At 47.4% G+C, this 19,125-nt stretch overlaps 1 protein-coding gene across 1 annotated transcript; it reads left to right on the top strand.

The window, feature by feature from the left end:
• Positions 1-1,206: 1,206 nt before the first annotated feature.
• LOC119398963 (transcription factor Sox-8-like) lies at positions 1,207-18,607 on the top strand. Its single transcript, XM_037665780.2, has 2 exons — positions 1,207-1,781; positions 18,388-18,607. The coding sequence occupies exons 1-2, from the start codon at positions 1,300-1,302 to the stop codon at positions 18,605-18,607; spliced, it is 702 nt and encodes a 233-aa protein (XP_037521708.2). The 5' UTR covers positions 1,207-1,299.
• The last annotated feature ends 518 nt before the right edge of the window (positions 18,608-19,125 follow it).

Raw genomic sequence — 19,125 nt, 5'->3', positions numbered from 1 at the left:
GACCAAGGCTTCACACAGTCTTTTCGCTCTCTCAGAAATAGCAGGGACTCGCATTGCTTGGGACGGTTCGTTTTCATTCTTCGAGCCGCGCACCACGGCATACCAGATATCTTCGTGTGGTTAAAAAAAATCGTGATTTTAAATATCAACCTCTTGGAATGTGTTTTGTGAAATCCTGACGAAGTGCGCACTTGTGCTTCTCTAAAGCATAAATACCTACACCGTTTCCGCGCTGCAGCAATCAGTTGCAAAAAGATCACGTCCGCCCTTTCAATCACTGATTTAGCTGAAGCAAAAACCTCAGTCGTTCTTCGCAAGTGTTAAGTCTGTGCTAAGTGGAAGCATCTCGCGTCTTATCTGCGTTCGCGAGCACAGAGAACTCGCTGTTGCCTTCTCTAAAGAGCCCCTGTTCTCTGCGAGGAGCAAAAAGGACACCTGTAACTAGGCGTTATAATACCTACCTGATCGTGCAACGAAGGCTTAAACACGTGTGACTGGAACGACGAAGGCATATATAAGGGGCCATCAATCAACTCGCCGGATGAAACAGCGACTCCTTTTGTTCACTTGAGTTGGCACTGAAGAAGGGACCCCCCCCCCTCCTCGTGCATCCCGCCGTGGTCGCGGCAACGCCGCGCACAAAGAACTGTGACTGTTTCGCGCTGTCCGATTCCACTCCTGGACGCCTCAGTGTCACAGCGTGATTGTCAAGGTTGTCTAGCAATCTCGGGAACGCACGACACCTTTCAGCGCTATAATCTCGCACCGGGAGTTCCTCTTATTTTGTTCATTTCTCGTTTCTTACGCGGGGAAGATGAGAGAAATCCTTGTTCCTCAGGACTTCTTCAGGAATCCCGAGGAAAAATTAACGAGTCCCTTTGTTGAAGCCTCGTTGAAAGCGCCTTTGGGCAGCAGGTAGTCGTTGAGGAGTTTTCGTGGAGTTATATATCACCTTTCAAGTTGTAATGGATTAGGATATGAACAATTTATTTGCCTCTTAAGTTGTGTGTGAGCGAGGGCGTGACAAAGAGTGCAGCTTATTTTTCAGTTTCTTACCATCTCGACGTGTCCTGTGCCAGAATATTTCACGAAGTGTCAGCTCTCGTTCAGCGCTTGTTGATGGAGTGATTATCTGAAAGGACTGTGGCCATTTCAACAGGACATATCCCAAAGTCAGGAGTGTTCTTATCGTGTACCCTCGGCCCAAATTTTCTTCGAGGCCAACGTTGGGCTTCTCCGGAAGCTAACCCTAACGCCACAAGTACATCACGCCTGCCACGTCACGAAACACAAACCACAATGCCATCGACACCGAGACGAAGCGGTGGTGGAGGAGGAGGGTTTTCGGAAGAGACCTTCTTTCCCAAGAAGGTTATCGAGCTGGTCACTATGGAGCCGAGCTCGAGTCGCCGGAACCGTCACAACAGTCACCACGCTCATCATCATCAACCGGCATCGTCGTCTATGGTACCGTCTTCGGGACGCCAGTTTGACGACGAGGACGACAGTTGTTCGGGGGACAGCTCGGAGGGACTGTCCATCGATCCTCTCGACGACAACCCGGGCATCCAGGCGGCCGTGAGCAAAGTGCTGCAGAGCTACGACTGGTCGCTCGTGGCCAAGACGACTCGTCAGACCACGTCGGAGAAGAAGCGAATGCACGTCAAGCGACCTATGAACGCTTTCATGGTGTGGGCCCAGGCTGCTCGGAGGAAGCTGGCCGACCAGTACCCACACCTACACAACGCCGAACTCAGCAAGACCCTCGGCAAACTGTGGAGGTGAGTGTTGTTTCTTTTGTCTTGTGTTATGTCTGTATAGCCGAATACAAGCGCCATTCTTTTTGTATGTAGTCATAATAATTCGCAGGGTTTCACACGCCAAAGCTCCTGTATGATTATGAGGCACGCCGTAGTGGACACCGGAAAATTCGACCATCTGGTGTTCGTTAAGGGGCACTGACATCGCACAGTATGCGCCGGCCTCGCAGTTCGCCTCCATCGAAACGCGACCGCCGCGGCCGGAATCGAACCCGCGACATTAGGTTCAGCAGCCGAGCACTTAACCATTGTACCTCCCCACGCTGACACTTTTTACATATACGTGAACGCCGACGAAGCGCACGAGGCTTAAAGGCCAACTCCGGCGATTTTTCGAGCTCGATGGATCTCAATGAAATTCGCTGGGTACGTTCCTTTGCACGTTTCCGTCATTTATGCCAAATTACAGGCTTGAGACATGCGCAGATTGTTTGCAAATGAATTTTAAAGACTGCCTCCAAACGCGCTCCTGACTTCCCACAATTATTGGCAACATTGCGTCTGTGACGTCAGTATTGGGAAGGCGGCGGAAGTGACGCAGCGGAGGGCACCGCTAACTTCGGCGCTTCGGCCGCTACAGCGAGCGTCTGCTGTGCACAAGGCGACAGACAGCGTTGGTTTGGCCGGCGCTTCGCTGGTCGTCCCGGCTGTCGCAGTTTTCATACACCGTGCCGGCGTGACCGGCATGCCTTGCACGACTTCCGGTTCGTTCGTAACAACGTCTACGTCATACGTAGACAGTACACTCGCTTGGGTATCGGTTTCGATGTTGCGCATTTTGCTTATTTAAAATTATTCTCCAATTTGCCGAGTATTTCTGCTATCGGGCCCGTAACAGGAGCGTCTCAGGAACATAAAAGCACCATTACTTTGACATGACCAAGAAATCGCCGGAGTTGGCCTTTAGAACACTTTTTCGCCAAGCAAGAATTTGCAAAAATGGAGGTGTAAAGATCGTTTGCGTCCTGCAGGGCCATAACCAATGGGGGGTGAGGGGGTTCTGACACCCCCCGAAATTTTTTCATGCTTTAACTTTTCAGGTGACACTAAAATACCTGCGCCTTCACAGCGACCACCAATTGCCAAAGTTGGCCGTTCTACACACAAACACACCCCCCGAAAAAGATTACTGGGTACGGCCCTGGCATCCAGAAATAGCCCAATTCGGTTTGAGTTTCTTAGATTTAGACAGATATATAAAAAGGCAAAAAACAGTGTAGTAAGCCCATTCGTAAAAATACAAAAGAAATCTATACGTGGATTCCCAATATAGCATTTCTTTGTTGTCCTGTTAAGGAATTTGTTACAGATCAGGGATTTCCTTTTATTGCGATAGCAATTATATGGACACTATCGGCGCGAATTTTTGCCGTCGCCGTCATGTCCCGGATATGTATACGTATGTATACATAAATAAAATCGAGAAATAAAATAATTCTGAAGAAATGTATTCCGAAGCGCTCGCCCTTGAGGCGAAACTGCGACTTTTTTAGCTTTAGGCTGCGAACGGGTGGAGGGTTTCATTCTTTTCATGAACATTTCTCCGCCTTCCGGGTCTATCATAGAACTTATCGGCCAAACTGCGGGAGAAGGGGAGAGGGCAAAGAGAACAAAAGAAGCACTTGGTTGTCTACCCTACGCAGGCGTAAGGGAAAAAGGGATACAGAAAAAAGAGGGAGAGGAAAACTCTGACTTGTGTACGCGAATAGCACCGCGCCTGCAGATGAAGGCACTCGCAAAAACCAAGCGCTTTTGGAAAGCGCCTAGTGATTTCGACGAAATCTGAGCCAGTGCACGCTCGATGGTAATGGTGTTCCAGTAGCTGTAAACTTCGTGGGTGATTATTTAGTCACTTATAAGTAAACTTTACAATAGCTGCCTTTGTATCTTTTATGCCAAGGATGCTGACGTGCGAGGGAGCTAACTCTTCGCACAACTACAGTAAAACAAAAGCTGCATCATATGCTTCATGTATTTAAGATGTATTGCGCAATGAATTACCCTATTAGCAAGTTATCTCATGTCAGTAGACGCTTGGCTTATACTATACTGGAATATCGGTGGTACGTCACTGCACTTACAGCTCCACGAGTGCGACAAAGATCTTCGTCTTAATCGATGCAGTGTGCTCACGAGTCGGGATTTGTTGCACGCGTCATGTTGATCATATTTTTGTTAACTGCAATACGTGAAGTGTGGCAGAGCTTTATATGCATTTTACCCCGTCTTTTCCACAAGAAATATCTCTGGGAAGTCACTGCTGGAATGAAGTTCCAAACGAAAATGGGAAGAAAGAAAAAGTATGTAGTCACACAATGCGTTTGTGTGTTGATATATGCCTGTGTCGTTCGGCGCTTCATTTTCGCAAGAAAGTTAGGACAGCTAGGTCGAGCTACTATGCCTGAGCCAAACACGGAAGATCAGACATTCTAGAGTTTGCTAAGCTGAAACAATTTTTCTTCTCATTTCGGTATTTTTTTTATTTCGATATACCAACCACAACGTCACGTTACCCTCTGGGAGCTTAATTCATTTGTTCTCAGCTCAAAATGGCAGACAATGATAATGGTCCCAGCATTGTTCGTCTAAAGGAACGTTAAGCAGCTCCAAGCCACGGTGAAGGCAGTTTTATTGACTATAAAAGGTTTAAACTAAAACAGCCCATTGTGGCAATTAGACGGCAGAAATACGGGAGATCCTGACAACCAAGGCGCTATGACGCAAACATTCAGAAATGCCTCAAACGTAGTACAGGCCTCTGGCCCGACCTCTTGTGATTGAACGAGCAACGTATAAATATTAAGGCGAAAGCCTTAGATGCCTCATTATTGAGAGGAGCGGCACCAGGAATTTTTTTACTGGGGGGTGGGGGGCACCCATGCCAAGAGAGTTCCTTCAAGGGAGTAGGAAGGCTTGAGGCTTCTGCGCTGTGTTTTGAATACGTCTTCTCTTAGGGGGGGGGGGGGGCAAAAGCGGGCAAACGGAAATCTTAGGGTGGCAACTGCCCCCCCCCTACGACCCCCTTCTGCCCATCAAACGCGAAAATTGACCGGCGTCCCCCCTCGGCGTCCCACGTCGGCAGCGTCAACACGAATGATGCAAAAAGATCATCATGTGATGCGCCACAATATGACGTCAGCGTAACGTCACTGTGACGTCGCAGTCATCACGTTATGTGACCTCACCATGTGACGTCATCTCATGACATCATTGCTTGGTAAAAGGTGGGCCGATCCCGGAGGTTGTGCAAAATAAGGTGAGGTGCAGAAAGCTTACAATGCCTCCGATCCTGGAGGCAGTATAAAAGCACGCTCGTTGCAGAAGGCTTTCGGAGATGGGTGCGGGAGGTTCAATACATTGAACTAGAAAAGAAAAGATGGCTTTCGCCTGCAAGTTCACTGAGGCAGATGCATTAGGAACCACGTGAGTTTTTGGGTTAGGCGCTCGAACACTGACATCATTATTAATGTTTAAGAAATAGAAAAACACTCCAGAGGCCTGAGAAGTGACACGGGTTTCTTGGGGAAACCAAGAAATGACGCGGCCAATAGCTTCATGTCGGCCAGTTTCATTAACATCTTAAAGCGAAAGTTATATATGAAGAAGCTGCACACACAAGGTTGAAATATTTTAGAGAACACAATCGAAAATCTCCTGTGTGTGTGACTGTATTTCCCTCAAGACAGCGTCTGATACCTTGCAAGCCACAATGAGCGTTAAAGCGAACATGACCTTTCGACTCTCGCTGCCTTTCTGAGCATAACGAGTGCGTACAATTGCGTGGCATCAATAGTCGTCATCAGCCAGCCGCAAGGTATCAGAATTAACAACCACGCATAGCGTTTTACAGTAAAGCTGTAGTTGGCTGGGTTTCTGTGTATTTTTCGCGTCCGTCAAGACGCGGGTTTCCACAGAGTGTAGCTGCAATGAATATCGCCTGGCAAATATCCCTCCCTAAACCAAACTGACTGTCGTCCGGAGCTATATAATAAACTCGGTTACAACTCCGTGCCTATATATTAAAGTCAGTTGCGAGTTTTGCGTCTTTTCTGCCAGTCCTGTGCCCCTTTCGTCGGTACAGGTTTTCATCGATAATATTTTCGCTCTCCATAACTGTCACAGCAACTACCCCAACGGTTCACGCTTCTACAGCAAATTCAGTTAATGCAGCTTTCTCGTCTTTCTCCTCAGGCTCCTCGAGGTGGCAGTAGTCGTCCGTGCTGGAGTTCAATGAAACAAATGAAAGCAGCAGCTGCCAAGCAGCACATTTTATTTGTGTTCTGCAGTTGCTATGGTGAGGTCACTACGCACCTTGTCAACGAAGGCTCCCTGGGCGCCGCCATAATTCCCTATGGGCTGCTGTTAATATGTGTGACCCCCGAAAATGCACTGCCGAGGCTGTGACGTCAGCTATCGCGCTCCCACGAAACAGCCCAGAAAGAAGGTGATCCTTAATTCCCTCCGTTGAAAACGTATATAGTTAGCAGGGAGTCGCGTTCGAAAGGGCTCATCCTGCGAGGACAGATGGGGATTTCCCCATAGGGTCATGCAGACTCTAGATGGAAATCTACTAAGAGGATATATGCATTACAATGTCTGGTCGGCAGGGCTCCGCGATAGCCGCAATTACATTACATTGCGAACGTTGCCAGCCTCTGAGACGCTTGCTAGACTTGGCGGTAGTATTCAGCTTTCATCGCGGTGAATGAAAGTGAGCTCACGTAAAGTTGTCAATAGAAAGCGCGGACGACGACGCACTGCAACTTATAAGACGCCAAATCGGCCCCGTTCTCGAACTCAAGAGGATACGGTGGTGCCATCTAGCAAACGCGCCTGCAGACACTCCTTCCTGAGCCATGACTGTGCGCAGGACATGAGTCTAGCGCACAGTCAGTCATCTAAATGGCCTTGAATCTTTCCTAAAATTATTCTAAATAAACATCAAACACTCTTCGAGCGTTTCTAATGAGTAAAAATGTCAGTGCTTGATTTATATTGCCAGCACTACTAGCTTAATGAAAATGAACAGATAATTAAGCCAACGAAAGTACGGGGGACGTTAGTTGTATTATTTTAACCGTATTGTAGTAATTACGATATAAATGCGAAGAAAGTAAAGTGGGTAGAAAGACAACTTGCCGCCGGCAGGGACCGAACCTGCGACCTTCGGATAACGCACCCGATGCTCCAATTGAGCTACGGCAGCCGTCGTCCTCTTGTCCACTTTATCGAGTATTTATCCGCATGCGTGAAGAAAGTAAAGTGGACGAAAAGACAACTTGACGCCGGCAGGGTCCGAACTGCCGGCGGCAAGTTGCCTTTTTGTCCATGGAAAACTGCGCTTACATACAGGACACAAGAAGAAAGGTGTGGACGGGAACAAGCGAAGAACTTACCAACTTACTTACGAGACTTACCAACTATAGCACCCAACCCTACGCTTCTTGAGTTCTTTCCGTCCACGTTGCTGTCTTTAAATACCCGATAAAGTAGGCGAGAGGACGGCCGGCACAGAAGTTCAATCGGTATAGCACTGGGCGAGTTATCCGAAGGCTGCAGGTTCGGAGCGTGCCGGCGGCAAGTTGTCTTTCCGTCAACTTTACTTTCTTCACGTTTATATCGAAATTACTACAATACATGGACAGTTATGACAGTACAATTAACGTCCCCTATACCCTCCTTGGTTTCATTGTTTATTGGTTTTCATTAAGGTTGCCTGAACAAATAAACGAGCCCTTTGAATTGCATTCTTCAGTTCAGTGTACTACAACGTACTTGCGCTGCATAGGGCTAGTTTTAGCCGATCTGTAGGTAATTGCAAAGGCAACAAAGACAACGTTATTATAACGGCGGTATTCTTGTGGTCGGCGCTCTTTCGACTCAGCTTTTCCTCTAGAGTCTGTGCTAACTCTGTGGATTTCGCGGCTCTCCTCTATAGCTCACGAGGGATCGTGGCCGGGTGCACACTCCGGTCGTTACTGATCGCGCGCGGTGGCTGTACGAGTTGGGATACGAGAAAATATATCGCGCCGCGCAGTGCTCCTCCTTAACTGTTTTCATGCTTCATACCATGAATTGGACCTTCATCGGCAAGCTTAGCAGCGCAACACTTCACTTGCTACAGGCAACAACGACGGCCACGCGTTCATACCAGGGCAACAGTGCAATGCGGCGACGTGAACAGTGAACTCACCTCGATAAAAGATTACACTGCGGTATCAGAAACGCGTGATCGCCGACAAGCACACGATCGAGAGAGCATCAGTTATTGGAGAATGGCGCATCGAAATCCTCGCGCACGACGCTGCCGCCTCCGAAATCTGTAGCTTATAACAAGCGTCCTTTTGAAATAAAGACACACTCTCATAGACTTACATCATGACAACTGCTGCTACACGTGTGCCCGAGCACGTGGCTGACTCGCGTGGAGCCGCCTCGGGTTGGCTATGTGCGGCTACAAAGTAACTCATGCACGATTTTTTCTTATATGTGCTCGCAAATTGCGTGGCACCACAGGTGGTACAAAGTATATGTGTTTAGAAAAAAAAAATCACAGCATATCCACGAAGTGAATGATGATGAAGCAGCTTGCTCCAGAGCTAAGGCACGTTGCCGGGCTAGTTGGTTAGGATTCATAATTCGTACGACGTAGCGCACCACGACAAGGACAGGGAAGAGGGACGCACAGACACAGGGCTAACTTGCAACTAATGGTTTTATTTGCGATCACACATGCCTTATATACAATAACAGTGAATAGATAAAACCGAGAGAAAAACATGTAAAGATACAGCACAAAGCCTGCACGTGTCATCACTAATCACAACAATCTGCACCCGCCAACGTTCAAAGCGAAGATTCCAGATACATCTTTTCTTTAGCTGACAGAGCCAAAGAAGGCACACTCACACATTTTTCTTTATTTTTGACGATTTCGTAGGCTTCAATTATTTCTCGCGTGGTTCTGCCGCGGGCCCTACCGAGAATACGGGTATTTGGAAACATTGGGGCGCAACCACACCTCCGACAGTGAATTCCTAAATGACCAGATACAACTTTTTCTACATTGTACTGGTGCTCCCTAAGTCTTTGGTTCACACACCTTCCAGTCTGGCCTATGTATACGCGGTCACATGTCAAAGGGATACAATACACAACTCCTCGACTGCAAATGACAAATTTTTCCCGGTGCTTGATCGCACAATCCCGCTTCCCGCTACTCTCAGCATTTACCTTTCTGCACATCCCTTGTAATCGTTCGGGAGCAGAAAAAACAACGTCCGCACCGGCCTTCCTCGCTATCCTTCGCAAATTATGCGAAATGGCATGCATGTAGGGCACTACAGCAACCTTGGATGCCTTAGTAGCGGCTGCCGGCTCCCCGGCGTTTGCCCTTCCCTTCCTGCTCACATTTTCGGCAACGGCGGTCAACAGGCGCGTGGGATAACCAGAATCCGTTAAACGTTAGCCTGGGCCCACAAGCTTGCGTCAAGCTTGTGGTGACACGACTTCATCATTGCATTTTGAAAACAGGAATTTATCACAGCTCGCTTTACCAATTTTGAGTGAGCGGATGTGAACGGGAGGACCGGTTTATTTCCTCGCGGTTCATAGCTCCAGCACACTCCTGCCGGCGAAAAATACAGCCCGAGGTCTATTAGTTGCAAGTTAGCGCTGTGTCTGTGCGTCCCTCTTCTCTGTCCTTGTCGTGGTGCGCTACGTCGTACGAATTGCTCCAGAGGTTAAATCCGATAAACCGTGAATCCTTTGTACATCTGCTCAATCATCATCATATAAAGAAGTGACACGAGAGTTATTGTGGTGTGACTGTATATGCACAATGTTTATAACACAATGTTATAATACAATGATATATACACAATGTTTATAATTTACATATCGATGCACTATATACATATATTTACATATTGATGCAGTATATACATTTTGTTGAGTTTATTTACGGATCACATAAGCTTGGGGGAACGTTTTCCTTTTGTATAACGGCTTCTTCTGCTTCGCGGGCTCTCAGCTCAGGTTCCACCTTTCTTTGCGCCCAATTCGCTGCGGGTCCGCTTGTCGACGAGCTCGTTTAGCTTCGGCATCGCGAGCCCTCGCTGCTGCCGCCGCTGCCTCGGTGCTGGTAGTGGCGTGTGCTCGCTGTCGGCGCTGGCGTCTCTCTTCGGCCTCGCGAGCTCTCACCGCAAGGCCTTGGCGGCGAGCCCGCACTACCGCTGAATTGCAAGCCCTTCGCGCTGCTGCCTTGGCTTCTTCTTCTCTGCGGGATCCGCCGAGAGCGGAGCACGTGCCCTTGAATCGTGCACTTCAGCGCGTGCTCCGCTCTGAGAGAACTATCGTACGCGGCAGAAGGGACAAGAGACAACGCTCCTAAAACATCGACGATTCAGAGTACCGTGTACTGTACTATGGGAGAGCGATAAGCCGTCCCAAAACAAACGTTGGACCAACCACCGTTTGCATTGAACTTCGCACAACCTCCAAGACAAGAGGGCGAAACATTCGATGGAGCCGATCACCGGGGGCTGCACCTCACCTAAGTCACCCTGAAAAGCCTCCGTGCTTGGTCTGGTTATATTTCAGAGTTCGGCTGCCTATCCAAATAGTTTACTTGTAACCGGTACAGTAAAAAGTGCTGTAAAACACAAATTAATTTTCGATTTTATCCTTTAAGCAAACAACAACAACACAATTAAAATGCTTATAATAGGGCCGTTTCAACGTCTGCTACGAATTCGGGATCAAGAAAGGCGCAGGTTCTACCAAAAGAATCACTGACTGCCATATTAACGAGTGCAAGAGCTCACAATCCACGCAGACTCTTATTTGGTCATAATTAGGCATCCATGTTTTCGGATAAATCCGAAAAGATCCGATAAACACTCGCCGCTAAACTTTTTGACCATTCTGATTTAACCGATAAACACTGATTTTAAAGACCAATATGACCCTGTTCCGTTCTTTTCGAAAGGGCCTGTTCTAAGGGATCATTGATACATCGACCGGTATAGCCGATAATAAATTTTACCTCACTTCAACAGTATCTCGTAGACCCATAGGTCAGCAAGAAAATTAGAGCTCACTCAGACTCACTCAAGAATTATATTTTGCTCTGAGGGCTCACTCGGACTCACATTCACCAAAATTTCCCTCAGCCGGACTCACTCGGACTCAGGCTCACTAAACTTTTTGTCAACCGGACTTACTCAGACTCGAACTCACTAACAAATTACTCAGCCGGACTCACTCAGACTCAGACTAACGGCTTCACCTGAGTCTGAGTGAGTCTGAGTGAGTCGACTCATGAGTCCGTTGGCGTAAAATTAGCTTTTTCGATCATGGTGTCAATTCTTTTTAACGCCAATAATAGGTGCTCTACGTTACGCCTTTTGATTTTGTACCTTCAAATAAGAGTTATCATCATACATCATATATCATCATTATCATATATCAATGCAGTAAGGACATTTTTATGCAATACGCGACTCACACGAGATATTTCGATCAAGAACTTCCCATGAAAGAGCTTGTGGGGGGAGGTCATGGCACACCTTCCCCCAACTCACGCCTCTGATCAATAATTTTGAGGTGGCGTATGAATTCTAGTATGCCCAGATATGTGTGAATAGAGTTGAGTATAAACGTAAGCCGATATTAATACTGATAGTAATGATGAATATGAGTTGATAGGACCGTAAGTCGGCAACAAAAGGTGGAGCTCACTCGGACGCACTCAAGAAATATAGTTTGCGCTTAGGTCTCACTCAGCAGGCTCACCAATATTTTCCTCAACTGGACTCACTCGGACTCAGACTCACTAAAATTTTCTACAGCCACTCGGGCTCAAACTCACCAAAATATATTACTCACCCAGACTCACTCAGACTTACGGCCCAACCTGAGTCTGAGTGAGCCTGAGTGAGTCGACTCATGAGTGAGTTTGCCGACCTATGCGTAGACCGCACCCATCGCACATTTAACAAATGACTTGTCGCGCACGGAGCGACAGACGTCAACGTATGTATATGGTTCCCGGGAGCGCGAGACGACATCGCGATACATGGTCCCCTGATGGCATTTGGGCGTGCCAGACGACATCGAACATATATACGAACCTCGTAAAGTATGCTTGCGTCTATTACAGTAAGCTGTAAGGCTGTATACTACATACAAACGTAGGTGTTTTGTATTCTTAAGTATTTGTGCTTGCCTGTATATCCGTTTGTGCGTTCGAACCTTCAACAACTAAAACACGCTTTGTGTGTTCCAATGCTTTCGTGTTCAGATATCATTTCGTCTAAAATATTGTAGTATTGTGAATAATGCAATTTTTTTTCGAAAGTCTGCCCTTAGGCATATTAATTATTGATTCAGAAATACACATATAAATTTGCTTCGTGTATGAAGTCCAGTAACGAGCGGTGGTGAGGTCCACTAATCCAGCGGTCAAGGTCGGGTGTTCGGCCAGGCCTGAGGCCTGTTGCACGTAGGTGACGACGACGGCTTAATTGTAGACCGGTGCATGTCCACAATAAGTGTGTGACAGTTACATCGCGGAAAATTAATCTCCAAATTCCGGAGAACTGGGGATTTACGAAAAATAACCTCCGATAAACACCGAATTTCAGTAAAAAAAATAAACTCCGAAAAACACCCTCCGAATTTCGAGAAAAGTAAAATCCGAAAACACGGAGCCTATAGTTAAAAGTTATGCGTAAGCGTAGAGCTTCCAGCCAAAATTCTTAGATTCCTCATCAAACGCGAAAAGTGACCATCGGCGCCGGCGGCGGCATCCACATGAACGACGCAAGAAGTCACGTGATCAGAGATTGCGGTTTCATAGCGTCAGAAGTTGCCAAAATTTGTCACGTCATTATACCGTCACAATGCCGTAACTATGGCGATACATAATATGACGTCACAAGAACACGTCATCACGCGAAATAGTCGCATGGTCAAAGGTGGGCCGAACCCGGACACAGTGCAAAACCAGGTGAACTGCAGCAGAAAGCTTGCAAATTCTCCGATACTGGAGGCAGTGCAAAAACACGTTAGGACCATGAAGCTTTCCGCGGGGGAGGGGGGGGGGTGAAGACAATCAATGTGTCGACATAGAAGGAAAAGTAGATCATTGATTTAGACTTCGCGTGATCTAAGGCGAATGCATGAGTGAACCTGTGAGTTTTTGTGGGTTGCGGCCTTCACTGGAACTTTATCGTTTTCGGACCTGCATGGACTGTTTCGTGCTCTCCATATCGTTCGTCAGCGTGTGGAACGGCCCCACAAAAGCAGCATCTCGCGACCCCCGAAGCTCGAGCCTATAGCATTAAAGATTCGCGAATTCTAAATTTTCTTGATGTGCACAAATCCCCCCACGTCGGCTTGACATCTTGTCCAGGACAGCGTTTTTTATTTTTGTCCACTACTACCAAATTCAACGAAGCCTTTATATAAATCTGTTCTCCTTTTATATATGTTTTGCACAGAGTGTATGCAACGCATTCATGTGGTCCAGATATGTTAATGTTTTGCAAGAGTGGGTGTTTAGCCCGGTGAGCAGCTGAAGCCCACAAGCATTATCTGGTCACAGTACTTCATATTCATCTATCGGCAGAGAGAGAGAGAGAAACAACTTTATTTCTCCCATGTTCAGGAAAAGGGGCTGCGAGAAGGCGAGTGATCTATACTCGCGGTAGGCCTCCACAACCACCTCAGGATAGCCTCCTGAAGTGCGGGGCTGTAGCTGCACACGGCAGCCTCCCACAGCTCCTGACTACTTAAGTGTTTGCGAAAGTTGATGTTTCTCGAAAGTTGACGTCAAAATTCGCTTGAAAAAATCACCGATATACTAGATATGGGAAAGGGGTCCTGAGCCCACGATCGAGAAATCATCAGTTGTGAAAATACGCATGTGATCGGCGTAGGGCACCGGATTTTCTAGCGAACGATAACGCCACCACCGAAATCAGCGAGTTATAATAAGATTCGCTTGAAAAATCGATGTTGCCTGGACGCAGGTGTACACGGACGGGTCCACTCAGCGTGACTGAAGGGACCTGCACTTCTATAGCATGTTGGATTCCCTCGAGTTGTATGGTCGGGTGGTCGGTGTTGACCAGACCATCTGTTCTCACCGAAAATATCGAAGAGCCGCCGCTGTCACAGCTGCGCTATACGCAGGCTCCAACGGTGCGCCTGCGTGGAACAAAGGTCGTCCTATACAGGACTCGGGAATGTCAATCCAACAACTTTCTTGTGACCATCGTCCAAGCAAATACGCCGATACATTTAATCAAATTTGAGACGGTAAAGGCAAAACAAAACAAAAAAATTGGCCGCGTATCTGAGTGCTTCCGCTGCAAATGTCGTCGAAAGACGATAGTCTTGTGCCGACCGTACTGCACGAGCCCACCTCTTCTATGTTGAACCGCCGCATCTCGGCTCATAGCGTCGCATTTTCAGCGCAGCCTAGAAACACTAGGGTCTTTAGAATTACTTATCTATGTATTTTCTAGTAAAGGAACACACCGCCTAATATTATGTATTGATGGTGCGCCTCAAATATGCGTAATATTTGCTTTTTGATCGACAATGTTCACAAGTATGACCGGCCGTACCAGTTCAAGATGACTGGGCGTGGAGAAAGTGGTTTAAACTTTGGCTGTGTGGCTGAATCGGGTGACAGACAAACAGAAAGAGAGACAGACCAAAATTTCTGCGTTTAAGATCCCCAAGAAAGACTATCGTCTGTAAAAAATTCGGCACATCCCACGTACCGTGGGAATCGATGTTATGCGAAGCATGCGCGGGATGTTGGCTGTGGCATAATTTATTCACATTGAGGGAAACGTTACGGAATAACGCTAGAGAAATGTGGAAGTGGTATACGCACACTCATATGTTGAAGAGTCGCATATGTATTATGTAACCAGTTTTTTTACAGTTGCGTAAAAATGCTAACAGCAACATGGGTGTTGCCGACACCAGACGCGGTAAGCTGATATGTAGTGCTTATGATATTCAATACTGCATAGCGCGAATCCGAACAAGAAAAAGAAGGAACACAGATGCGCAGGACAGGCATTACTCGCAACTAAGCTTCATTCAGGAAAATTTCCCTAGATACATACACAGCCGAGTGGCACGCGCAGGCGCACTGAACGTACGTTACAGTCACAGTTGCAGTTGGTACAGTTGTTCTGCTTATACTTGTCCGTTATGACCATAGGGTTTCTTACAATACTACCTATAGAGGGGAATCTGGCGCTAGTGTTTACGTGGGCTCCTTGAGCGGCGCTTCAACCACCATGGGAATGATGGGAACTACAGGCTTCGGATTTGCTTCGGATGGATTAGGTTCTTGAGATTCGCGACGCTTGTTTGCCGAGTATAAGACAAAGCGATACGAAGTTATTTCCAATTAAAACTTTCTTCATTCTTTTGTACGTAAAACGCATTGCAAAAGGTTTGCGTGACTGTGAGATGGAATTGAAACCTGGACAAATTCAACCACCAGGGTATGCATTGCTCTGCAATTGTGTTCCAGATTTGGCATCACAGTGTAATGAATTATTTTCTTTACAACAATTAAAACAAACGCGCTTGTCTTTCCCTTGAAAGTACGCATAATCTATTTACAGAAATAACAATACCGTATTGAGTGAGAAACACTTAACATATCATCTGCTGCGATGCCACATGCGTCTGTCCAAGTGGCCTGATCCCAACGCATCTCTCGTTTTGTTGTGAAGTCGAGTCAGAGGAGCGTGACGATGCGTCTACTTATTTTCGCCGTCGTTTTGCAGCCGATTTGAACGAGTTTTGGCAATACGCGCTTATCAAACAAACGTGAACTCTATGCAATTTCCTGCACTGACATGGGACGCTACATCTATGCGCAGCGGTGTGTGCACGATGCTTTGCTAAAACTGTCAAATACAACCTGTAAAGCTGCAACGTGGCAGCAAACCAAGAAACCTAGCGGTCTTCAGCCTTTCTGAACAACAAAGGCACAGCTTGAGTGGTTTGCAACGCACCCCACTGCCCACGCCTCGCAAAGAACGAAACTGAACCTGCAGAAAAAGATCCGTAGACAGTTCGCTAGCTAACGAAATCCAATCCGAAGCCTGTACTTCCCATCAATTCCATGGTGGTTGAACGATCGCAGCGCCAGTTTCCAACTCTATGGTTATGACGGAGAACGCACGCACGCACGTGTCACGAACCCGTGTGCATGTGTGGATGGGGTTCTTGACAGTTCTTGAACAAGGTCGTCATCACTGTGATCAGTGAGCCCCAGCAGCTGGACCGGACTTGTTATACGTATCCGTTCGTGACAGCGGCTACGAGGGGTCTATACGTGCAGTGAAGTGCGAGGTATAGTACAGCTGGTGGAAATTCTGAATCCCTCTTACGATGAAATGATCTTTTATGCCTCCTGTCTTGGGACGTGGCAGCGAGGTATTTTGATGCCCCGTCCACATCCAAGCCGTCTTTCATGCAGTATAAGGATCAGGCGTTGTTGGGTCTTGATAAATCAAAGTTGTAGTCATTGGTAATGATGAGAGGCCTGGTTCTCTCGGCAGATTTATTGTAGGAAACATTGATCCCGGCTTTTGCGTAATCCACGTGGACGAGTGGCTTCCTCACTTTCCTTGCGTCCGCCGCGGTGGTGTAGCGGTTACGGTGCTCGGCTGCTGACCCGAAGGTCTCGGGTTCGATCCCGGCCGCGGCGGTCTAATTTCGATGGAGGCAAAATGCTAGATGCCCGTGTACTGTGCGATCTCGGTACACGTTAAATTCCACATGGTGAAAATTTCCGGAGCCCTTCGCTACGGCGTCTCTCATAATTATATCGTGGGACATAAAACCACAACAATTATTATTAATATTATCTCTTTCCTTGCGCGTCAATGTTTGTGTGCGCAGCTACTGTGTTGGTTGAGACTCTGTATCACCTGTGGCACATACCCGCGAAACATGAATTCTGGTATGCGGGTGTGTGCCACACGTGACTGAGAGAAAGGGTTTCTTGACGTACGCGACCGGTATTTTGCGTTATTCGTGTCATGACCAGGAGATTGTGTTCGTCATACACTGATCTCCTGCTGTGCCAATTTCGGTATATCACAAATTATGGAGACGCTCGGAGAGGGCCCAGACGTAGGTGGCTAGATAGATAGATAGATACGTAGATAGAAACGGCCAATGTGCCTGATGTTCGCTAAGAAATGCTTCGCATTTAAAAAGAAAAGAACAGCTTCACTAACGTGAAACTTGGGGAGGTGCGAAGCACCGTTGCTTCCCATAGGGATACGTATTAACACGTAGTAAATTGTCAGCTAACGTTGTGATTTGGAAGAAAGCCTCTATTTTATCTGATACATCGGTCATTTGTGAAGGGGATTTGACGTCAGGTTACGAGAACATTAAAAACGATAGTCTTTCTTGGGATACTTAAACGGAGAAATTTTGGTCTGTATTTCTGTCTGTCTTTCTGTTTGTCGGCACGTCCCTCGATTCAGCCACTCGGCCAAAGTTGAACCACTTGCCCAAGGGCCAGCCATCTTGAACTGGTACGGCTGTTCATACTTGTGAACGTTGTCGATCAAAGAGTAGCATATCTGAGGCGCAACATCACTAGGTAAGTATTAGATCGTGTGTTCCTTTAATAGAAAAATGCATACATACGTAATCCCAAAGACCATACTTTCTTAAGCTGCGCTGAAAATGCGACTGCGCTGAAAGTTAACTTGCCTTCCTCCGTGCACTCTGCACGAGCTCATTGTTGTGTTTCGGTTTCGGTTCTGTATTGCACAGTGCGAATGCCATGGGGCGCCGCTCTGGCATTCCTGTTTTACGCAGGCGACGTGTAAATAAAAGAGTGTGCGGAGAGTACTCGTTGAGTGCGGAGGTTTCTTCTGCTTCAGCGCATCGCGCCAAACCGCGTGTTCGGGCTGGTTGGCGTCCCCACCGGTCGCGTTGGTCACCGCCGGTCTTCGCCTGCTGCTGCGCCGGGACTACCAGCCCGCAACACAGCACTAATGTTTCCCGACGTATTGCCAGATGGCGTCCATATCTCACGCAGCGGCTCTTCTATCGTCTTTAGACGATATTTGCAGCGAAGCACGCAGATACGTGGCCAATTTTTAATACTGATCTCCAGAAAGGCTGAAAAGTGGACGCCGTTTCTGAAATACAGAGTTTTTGATCCACGGTTATGTTCTAGCACATGGTGACCGCATGGGGTGCCTCAAGAAAAAATGCTCGAAACTAGGTACGTTTGTGTAACTCATGAACATACTTAGTTAGATAATGAAAAAAATGAGACGAAGATAGTCATGTGCGGGCGTCCGCCAGCGGGAGACCCCTGCTCTAAGCAATCTTGCGATTTGTTTTCAGTATTGCTCTTGTTGAGAACTCGGGCGGGAGGAGGAGGAGGGGGGGGGGCAGAGGTTACCATCAGGCGATTAAAGCTTTTAGCCTCTCTCTCCTCAGGCAAGACCTGGAGTAAACTGCATTGAATTGAACCTTTCAACTTGCCGTACAGGGTCCTTGGAGATGACGAGAAGCGACCCTTCATGGAGGAGGCTGAACGACTACGATGCAAGCACAAGAAGGACCACCCGGACTACAAGTACCAGCCGCGCCGCAGGAAACCGCTGAAGGGTTTCGAACCGCCGACCCCGCAACCGCCGCAGCAACAGCAGCAGGGACAGGCGAGGTCTAAGGGACGATCCTCTTCAGCTTCGCAGGCGTCGTCAAGGTGAGGGGACAAACCTTTCTTGTTTAACGCACGGTTCCCTAAAGAAATATTGCGTAAAAAAATCCGCTTTACGAATGTTTCTTTTTTTAATTCCTGTAGGGCTTATACATGACACGTTAGCACTGACTAGCCGTCGATGTCTACTTCTAGATTATCTGAGCACGAGGGCTCGATTCCCAGCCCCTGCGACCGTATTTGGATGACGGCGAAATGAAAAGAACACCGGTGCGCTGAGTCAATTAGGTGTACTTTGTTAAGGAATCCCAGGTGGTCAAGATCAAACGGGAGTCCCCCATCCCACTACGGCGCGTCTCAATCACAACGTGGTTTTGAATCGCAATTATTATTGCCGACTACATGTCTGTCTGTACACATCTGCAGGGATGTTCCGTACTACGCTCAAGAATTCCCATTGCGAGACATGAAAATTCCCTATTCAGGGTAATCTTTTCCTGCATACATCGAAAAAAAAAAATCCCAGCATACTTCCCTGCACTACAGTAGTAATGTGCGCGCGCGCAC

Source organism: Rhipicephalus sanguineus, chromosome 7, assembly GCF_013339695.2.
Source record: "Rhipicephalus sanguineus isolate Rsan-2018 chromosome 7, BIME_Rsan_1.4, whole genome shotgun sequence".
Classification (NCBI taxonomy): domain Eukaryota; kingdom Metazoa; phylum Arthropoda; class Arachnida; order Ixodida; family Ixodidae; genus Rhipicephalus; species Rhipicephalus sanguineus.
This window is presented reverse-complemented; position numbering and strand designations above follow the sequence as displayed.

What these genes read in the sequence shown, in the direction of transcription:
- LOC119398963 (XM_037665780.2), top strand. Translation starts at nt 1,300, where the DNA reads ATGCCATCGACACCGAGACGAAGCGGTGGTGGAGGAGGAGGGTTTTCG. An exon ending in ACCCTCGGCAAACTGTGGAG is followed by an intron (nt 1,782 to 18,387) that starts GTGAGTGTTGTT and finishes CTTGCCGTACAG; the next exon opens with GGTCCTTGGAGATGACGAGA.